This window comes from Coptis chinensis, chromosome 5, assembly GCF_015680905.1.
Source record: "Coptis chinensis isolate HL-2020 chromosome 5, ASM1568090v1, whole genome shotgun sequence".
Lineage (NCBI taxonomy): Eukaryota > Viridiplantae > Streptophyta > Magnoliopsida > Ranunculales > Ranunculaceae > Coptis > Coptis chinensis.
In genome coordinates, this window is record NC_141460.1 from 15,817,868 (window position 1) to 15,827,546 (window position 9,679).

The following is a 9,679-nucleotide window of genomic DNA, read 5'->3' on the forward strand; positions in this document are numbered from 1 at the left end:
AAGAACACACCCACGTTGCCAAAACAAAGCAAACATGGGTCAGCAAAATGGAATTTGCTGGTATGAGTAGACTAACCACATAAAACCATAATCATACTTTAATTATCCAAACAACACTTTAACTCTATCATAACCTAATCATTCTCAGCTTGGAAAGACAAGTAGTTCCGTCACTCAACCGGCATAGTTCTTCCCAAGCAAAACTTATATTATCTTAACTCATTCTAATACCTCGTTTTAATATCTAAATACCGGAATTAAAACGTACCGATATCCATTGCTGTATAAGGGTAGGACCGCGTCCCTGCACAAAATGTTATTAAGTCCTACCCTCCTGCAAAAGAAAGTTAGAACTTGCATATAACATATGTAGATATCCTATGTATTCAAAAGTAACCCAAACACTCGCATAATCAAAGAATACAACTAACTAACCAGAAGGCTTAATACCTTAGTTCCTCTCTAGGGCAGTCCAAACAATCTGGTCATTCATGGCACATTCAATGAATACCCGGGTCATTCATGACACATTCAATGAATACCCATATATAACGCTAACGGGCCATTTATGGCACATTCAATAAATGCCCACCTAATATATGACATCAGCAGTCATAAAACTAAAATTCAAAACCTTAAAGTGGAAGAGTTCTAAAAGAGTCGCGGTAAAATCGCCACGCATTTTGAACCTTATTGCATATATTATTTCAGAGAACTAATGAGTATCTTGATTAATGTATTTTTTATTTACGCGTTATTAATTTCATGGATGTATAAGTGTCATAACGTTGCATATCATAAAATACGAAAATATCACATAGTAGTTAATACACATACACACGTATATATAACGGTCTTAGCCTAAAGCCAAGCATGCTAATAGCCCTAGACCTATCCTAATAACCCAAATCATAATCCGAATTAAAAAGTCAAATTGGGTCAACTGGTCAAAGTCAACCCTGGTCAAAAGTCAACTCTGGTCAAAGTCAAAGTCGACCTGCCAAGGGTCAACAGCAGTCAACCAACCCCAAACTCCTCTAACCCAAAAGCCCAAAGTCAAAGGCCCAAAGTCTAACTTAAATCAAAATTTGAAAATCCAAAAGTAAAACATATAAGCCCACCCCGATTTGGCCCAAGCCCAAATCGGAAGGCACTGTTCATCTCCTTCCTCACCAAAACTTCCACCAGCTGACCACCACAACCCACCAACCTATCTCAAATTTAAAACCCACGGTTTCTCTCCTTAGAAAAACCCAAACTGCCGATACCTTAAATTCTCAATTTCGTTATACTGAAAAAAATCTCGATCGACGCCATTAATGGCTGCTCCGAGCTTCACCGCGCTCATACCACGATTCCACCACCACCAATCATTCCCCGGCACCCCACACCACCTATATAGATCCTCTCCTAACAAAAAACACTTCCAACCACCAACCAAATCCTTCGGACCAACAATAGCGGTATAACAAAACCCTTGTAATAGAAAGTCTATTGAATCCAATCAAACAATGATTTGGCGGCTAATAACACATGTTCATTATCATCACAAAGAAAAATCACGACATATAAAATCGTGAGACACAGTACTTCAAAAATTTATAAATGCCGGCCACCATTAGCACTGTTCAAGCTTTTTCCCAGCTTCAACAACCCAACCCAATCACCGATTCTAAACCCCGACATCAACAAAATCAAAACAAAATTACCCACAACACGCACAACTGTGGTATAACAAACCATGAAAATTTTGGTTCTTTTTAAACGCGAAAAGCGCTTTGGTCAATACATAAGTCTAACCACTGTTTTTTGTTTTACAGCTGCCATCATCGATTCTAACACCCCTCGTTTTAAGTTTTTTCGAGACAAACGTTTATTCATAATTGTATACATAGTTAACACTACACAAGATATCAAGATAATCGGACTTATAGAGCGATTATATGAACAAGTAAAAATCATATTGATTCTATCCTCATGCAATCTACATTAAACAACGAGAACTTTATCAAACATAATATATCTACTCACCTGTAGCGCTCTCCGATTATCAGCCAGCTACAAGAAAAACCTTCCTTTTCTTCTTTCAGCCAAACTCCCCCTTTTTTTTTTTCTAAAACCCACCATTTGTTTTTTTTTTTTTTGCCCAACCCTATTCTGTTTTCTTTCTGTTAAAAACAAAACCCCTGAAATAGGGAAGAAGGTTTATCCCATAAACCACGTCTCCTATATCCACTAACACTTATCATATTCTATTTTATCTATTATTATTATAGGAAAAGCAAAATAAAAGACGGGGTGTTATAATATACACACCTTAAAAGGATCTCGTCCCGAGATTCAAGGTGGAGTGTAGATTAACCAAACAAACAGTACGTCAACCAATAAAAATGAGACATACGTGTATACGCCAGTATACACACCTTAAAAGGAATAAACATAATTAGTTTTCTTCAATTGCCAACACTTAATTAAAATCATTCTTTCACAGTTCAACAAATTCATATCATCAACGACTTATACTATGTCCACTAACACATAGGATCAAACACCTACAATGTGATGCATGCACACTGGCTCACACGCCAACGATATGCAAGTATACACTGGTTCACACACCAACGATGCATACTAACTCTCTACCATCACATATGATCAAACACCAACAATGTGTGGTATGCACACTGGATCACACTCTAACGGTGTACATGTATACACTGGATCAAACTCCAACGATGCATACAGAGAGATGTTATGTATATTGGATCACACACCAACGATATACATAACTTGGACAATATATAAAAACTTTCAACTCCAACCTTTATCAAAAGGGTTTTCCTTATTCCTTGGGTACATTCCAAATTACTCAAATATGAAATTTTAAAATAACAATTTCTTCTTTAGCCAATACTTACTTAAAATAGAAAACTCCGTTAGGAAAACAACACTATAACATGCTGAACAATTTCAATTATAAATTTCATAAGAGCTAATCGTTAAAACAACCAACATTTTATTTTCATAATCATACGATAAATTCTTACATGCTAAGAACCAATAAAGGAACTAGTAAACAACAAATTCAAACATACCTAACATTAACCAGTGCAATTCTTAGCATAGTGTCCCAACTGTCCACATTTATAACACTTGCCTACTAGTTCATTGGGTTTAGAACATCTTCGAATAGTATGTCCAACCTCCCCGCAGTTCAAACAATTACCATCAAATCTCTTTAGCGAAGCACTCGCATCCTTATTCACATGCTTATTGGTTTGCCTATTATATGGGTGATGCTGACTTTTTCTCTGCCCTTGACGTGGCTGACTAGAAATAAAGTGTAAGTTGGCTTGTTTTGGGGCATTCTCTTTAATCTTATCATCTTTGGGTTTATTATCCAATTGTTCATATCTTAATGCCAAATCTAACACGCGATCGAAAGTTTCTGAATCAAAGGGTATCAAATAACTCGATAGATATGGCTCTAGTCCACGGATGAACTTCTAGTTCTTCTTTACTTGGGTATCCACTAGATAAGGAGCATACCTCGATAGTTCATTGAACTTAGTCACGTACTCCGTAACAGTTTTCCCTCCTTGGGTCAGATGAAAGAATTCCTCAGTTAATTGCTCCTTAACAGCATTAGGAACAAACCTTCCCTCAAATCTTACCTGGAAATCCTCCCAAGTCATAGTTCCCACATCCACATTATCCTTGATAGACCTCCACCAAAATAAAGCTGACCCCTCCAACTGGTGAGAAGCCAACTCTTGCTTCTGCACCTCAGTGAGTTGCATCTTAGCAAACACGGACTCACACATAGTAACCCATTTCTCAGCATCAATGGCCCCTTTCTCTCCCTTGAACTTCTGGCCTCCTAAAGTTGCAAAATCCTTGTTTCTCCTAGCAAAAGGATCCCCTAGATTAGCATGTTGACCCCTCTGAATAGTTTGCACCAACTGAGTTAATATTGATCCCAAATCAGCAGATATGGTATTACTTCCAGTACCAGTAGCGTCATTGTCATCTCCAGCCATCACCTTAAAACAAAACGGACTTCTATTATTACTCCAAACATCTTTAAACTCAAACACACCCAATCACCACATTCCGAGGATCACCTAGACCTTCCAAATCTAGGCTAACCTAAGCTCCGATACCAAAAATGTCACAGCCCGAATTTCTAAACAATTAAAAAAAATGAATATTTGAAATATAAATATCTCAAACATTCACTCGGTTCAATTGTCTAAAAACCTAGGCTATGACGGGGTGAATACAACACAGTTCAAAACCTAAAACCCACATCATAAAGAATCTTAACAACACAAATAATCTCCAAAATTTCTCTTTATTACTTTATACAAGTCTATCTTCCATCCAAAAATCATCAATATAACATTCTAAGAAAAATTGAATAATATGAAAAGAAAACTACGTTATTACATACTTCCAAAAGATTAGACCTAATAAAAATAAACTCCCGGTCTGCTCCAAGTCAAATCTCTTTCAAACGCCGCGGTTCCACTCCCTTCCACCTATGTTCCCAAGAACACACCCACGTTGCCAAAACAAAGCAAACATGGGTCAGCAAAATGGAATTTGCTGGTATGAGTAGACTAACCACATAAAACCATAATCATACTTTAATTATCCAAACAACACTTTAACTCTATCATAATCTAATCATTCTCAGCTTGGAAGACAAGTAGTTCCGTCATCTCAACCGGCATAGTTCTTCCCAAGCAAAATTTATATTATCTTAACTCATTCTAATACCTCGCTTTTAATATCTAAATACCGGAATTAAAGCGCATCGATATCCATTCTTTTGTATAATAAGGGTAGGACCGGCGTCCCCTCAAGACAAAATGTTATTAAGTCCTACCCTCCCCGCAAAAGAAAGTTAGAACTTGCATATAACATATATAGATATCCTATGTATTCAAAAGTAACCCAAACACTTCGCTATAATCAAAGAATACAACTAACCCGCAAGGCGAATACCTTAGTTCCTCTCTAGGGCAGTCCAAACAATCTGGTCATTCATGGCACATTCAATGAATACCCGGGTCATTCATGACACATTCAATGAATACCCATATATAACGCTAACGGGCCATTTATGGCACATTCAATAAATGCCCACCTAATATATGACATCAGCAGTCATAAAACTAAAATTCAAAACCTTAAGCGTGGAGAGTTCTAAAAGAGTGCGGTAAATCTGCTTACGCATTTTTGAACCTTATTGCATATATTATTTCAGAGAACGAATGAGTATCTTGATTAATGTATTTTTTATTTACGCGTTATTAATTTCATGGATGTATAAGTGTCATAACGTTGCATATCATAAAATACGAAAATATCACATAGTAGTTAATACACATACACACGTATATATAACGGTCTTAGCCTAAAGCCAAGCATGCTAATAGCCCTAGACCTATCCTAATAACCCAAATCATAATCCGAATTAAAAAGTCAAATTGGGTCAACTGGTCAAAGTCAACCCTGGTCAAAAGTCAACTCTGGTCAAAGTCAAAGTCGACCTGCCAAGGGTCAAAAGTGATCAACCAACCCCAAACTCCTCTAACCCAAAAGCCCAAAGTCAAAGGCCCAAAGTTTAACTTAAATCAAAATTTGAAAATCCAAAAGTAAAACATATAAGCCCCCGATTTGGCCCAAGCCCAAATCGGAAGGCACCGTTTCATCTCCTTCCTCACCAAAACTTCCACCGGTGACCACCACAACCCACCAACCTATCTCAAATTTAAAACCCACGGTTTCTCTCCTTAGAAAAACCCAAACTGCCGATACCTTAAATTCTCAATTTAGAGTTATATTGAAAAATCTCGATCGACGCCATTAATGGTCGCTCCGAAGCTTCACCGCTCATACCACGATTCCACCACCACCAATCATTCCCGGCACCCCACACCACCTATATAGATCCTCTCCTAACAACAAAACACTTCCAACCACCAACCAAATCCTTCGGACCAACAATAGCAAAGTAACACAAAACCCTTTGTAATAGAAAGTCTATTCGAATCCAATCAAACAATGATTTGGCGGCTAATAACACATGTTCATTATCATCACAAAAAAATCACGACATATAAAATGCGTGACGCAGTACTTCAAAAATTTATAAACGCCGCCACCATTAGCACTGTTCAAGCTTTTTCCCCCAGCTTCAATGACCAACCCAATCACCGATTCTAAACCCCGACATCAACAAAATCAAAACAAAAGCATTACGGCACAACACACAAAGACAACATTATAACAAACCATGAAAATTTTGGTCCTTTGGCTTAAACGCGAAAGCTTTGGTCAATACATAAGTCGACCCACTTTTTTTTTGTTTCATACCGCCATCATCGATTCTAACACCCCTTGTTTTAAGTTTTTCCCGAGACAAACGTTTATTCATAATTGTATTAAGTAGTTAACACTACACAAGATATCAAGATTATAATCGGACTTATAGAGCAATTATATGAACAAGAAAATCATATTGATTCTATCCTCATGCAATCTACATTAAACAACGAGAACTTTATCAAACATAATATATCTACTCACTGTGGCTCTCCGATTATCGGCCTGACTACAAGAAAAACCTTCCTTTTCTTCTTTCGGTAAACTCCCATTTTTTTTTTCTAAAACCCTCGGCTGATTTTTTTTTTTTTTTTTTGCCCAACCCTATTACGTTTTTTTTACGTTAAAAACAAAACCCGAAATAGGGAAGAAGGTTTATCCCATAAACCACGTCTCCTATTTCAACTAACACTTATCATATTCTATTTTATCTATTGTTTATTATCTATTATTATTATTAATATTATTATTATTATAGGAAAAGCAAAATAAAAGACGGGGTGTTATAAGGATAGAGCAGAAGAGACAAAATCGGTTAACGCATCTAGGACGCATGGATCGAGCGTCTAGATACATTGATTGCGTCTGAGACGCATGAATTGACACTGTAGCCAATTCCTTCTCAGTTTTGGAGACGAAGTTGGACTCTGAAAGAAGTCTATTTGTATTAGGAAACAAATGACGGTTTGGAATGCTTCTAGAGCTCATTGTAACCTCTATAAATAGAGGACCTAAGTGCTTCATGTAATTGGTTAATTCACTTATACTCTTGTCTCCAAAACTTGAGGTAGAGAGAGATTAATAATAAAAGATCGGTTTTAACTAGCTGATTCTTAATAAATTAGTCTTTCCAGTCTTATGTTCTTCGGCTCTTCTTCTTCTCGTTCTTCCTTCTTTATGGAAGGCTAATCTTCTCCTTCAAGGGAGGAGATGAAGCTAGTGCTTAAGGTTTAATGATTCTTCTGGCTCATGGTGTTCTTCAATCAGGTTAGTTCTTTATGTTTTTAGTTATTAGTTCCATTGCCCAGACCAGGGATGGAAGTATAGATTAAGGTTTTTATTTATTGCAATCGAATAGCATGCTAGTTTAGAGTTTTATTTATTGCAATTGAATATTTGCTAGTGACATGCTTTTATTTATTGCAATTGAATATAATGCTAGAATAGGGTTTTATTTATTGTAATTGAATATTATACTATTATTCTCTACTTTTCTTCTAGTTGTGTAGTATTTTAGAGTAAGGGAAGTATTCCTTGTGTTTGCCTTAGATGGTGATTCATTGAATAGCTGCCTAAGCTCACATAAAAGGAAAGAAGATACTAGTAACATGAACATAGGAACAACTTTAAGTAGAGTTATTCGTTAACGATGTTTCATCCAAGAGGGCATCAGCACTCGCTCGATTACCTAATTATAGTCTACTTGTGAGAACAACCATGAAGCAGAAGGTCATAGATTAAAAATATTGGTGGATTCTAATCTCTTGAATTCCCTCTCTTATAAATTGTCAATAGTTTAGTTAATTTAGTTTAGTTTAGCATTAGAATCTAAAATCTCTACAATCATAGTTTTTAATCCCTTAAACCCCCTTTCCAGTCCTGTCCTTCACATAACATACACTTAAAAGTGGAACGATACCCTACTCATCCTTGACTTATTGAGGGATAATTAGGTTTTGATACGCTTCTATTTTGTTCAATGACCATATCTATCTACATCATCCATATACCATCTCATCTCACACAAAAAAAGTTGGTCAAGCATACGAGACATACCAAAACCTCTTGATCCAATCACATGAGAAGAACAAATGATGAGTAGATTCCACATACTTCAGACAAAAACCACATGAAATGTCCCCCAAACTTATGCTTATGAATGATATCCCCAGTTGGTAACCTATTAGAATAGAGCTTCCAAATAACAACTGAGAAGCAGCATCTAACTTTAATCTCCAAAGTTTTTTGATGGTAAGGGGATTAAAGGATGTGCTAGATGGGAGTTCAGGCTGGTTTGAGAGGAATTTATAAGCCTGCTTAACAGAAATCTGACCAACCTTGTCAGAAGGCCAAATGATTTGATCAGGAATAGAATGTGGTCTGATGATGATTTGATTAATAGATAAGACTATCTGATTAGGAAACAACTCTCCTAATCTATTTTGATTCCAAGAAAAATCCTTTTGGGAGATGAGATGATTGACTTTTAGGTTGATGACTTCTGGACCAGGATCTAACAAATCCTTAAGGATAAGAGGTTTGCCTAGGTGAGAAATCCATGGATCCATGAAAACAGAGATATTACTACCATCTCCCACCTTCCACAGGAACCCCTTCTTAATAAGCTTGAGGGTTCTCACAATACCTCTAAAGAAATAAGAGACATCTCTAGGAAGAGTTTTCATATCTATCATCGATTCCCAAGAGGGATAAGCTGCTTTGAAAATCTTAACCCACTTAGAATGTTCATCTTTCATAAGCTTCCATCCATGTTTGTCGATCGAGCTTGATTCATCTCCGGACTTCCTAAACCCCGGACCTCCTTCACCTTTTTACTCTTACGGTTTGTCCTAACCTGAGAGTATGATAAGATCTAGAATTATCAGACCCATTCCACCAAAAATCTCTGCTAAGCTTATCCAGCTTATTTGTAATGTTGACTGGAAGAATATAGGTGCTCATGGCATATATTGGAACTGCCTGTGCCACAGTTTTTATCAGAGTGGTTCTGCCTGAAGCAGAAAGGATTTTGGATTTCCATCCACTGATTTTTCTATGCACCATTTCTACCAGATATTCAAAGTCATTTGCTTTCTTTCTTCCCAAGAGAATAGGAACTCCTAGATATATCTCCTTCTCATCAAACTTTCTAACTTTCCACCTTTTCATAAGCATCCTCTGATGCTTAGAAGCAACATTACCACTGAAGAAAGCTCTGGATTTATCATAGTTTACAGCTTGCCCAGAAGCTTTGCAATACTCCTCCACTACTCCTCTCATATTTGCATATTCTAAAAGATTTGCCTTACAAAAGATTAGAGAATCATCAGCATAGAGAAGATGACTAATGCCAGGGGATTTTCTTCTAATCTTAAACCCATAGATAGACCTTTCATCCTCTGCTTGGGCAATAAGCCTAGAGAAAGCCTCAGCAACTAAGATGAAAAGATAGGGAGAGAGAGGATCCCCTTGCCTGATACCTCTTTCAGGAAAAAAAATTTCAAGGGGGGATCCTGATAAGAGCCCAAAACTGTAGTTTTAACCCCTTAATAATCATACTGTTAGA

General features: G+C 36.9%; 2 protein-coding genes across 2 annotated transcripts; both read right to left on the reverse strand.

Annotated features, from left to right (window-relative positions):
• Positions 1 to 3,358: 3,358 nt before the first annotated feature.
• LOC147496867 (uncharacterized) lies at positions 3,359 to 4,040 on the reverse strand. Its single transcript, XM_086559705.1, has one exon. The coding sequence runs from the start codon at positions 4,038 to 4,040 to the stop codon at positions 3,507 to 3,509; it is 534 nt and encodes a 177-aa protein (XP_086415831.1). The 3' UTR covers positions 3,359 to 3,506.
• A 4,110-nt stretch (positions 4,041 to 8,150) lies between these two features.
• Positions 8,151 to 8,870, reverse strand: LOC147496868 (uncharacterized). The gene has a single exon (XM_086562687.1). The coding sequence runs from the start codon at positions 8,868 to 8,870 to the stop codon at positions 8,151 to 8,153; it is 720 nt and encodes a 239-aa protein (XP_086418813.1).
• Between the last annotated feature and the right edge of the window lie 809 nt (positions 8,871 to 9,679).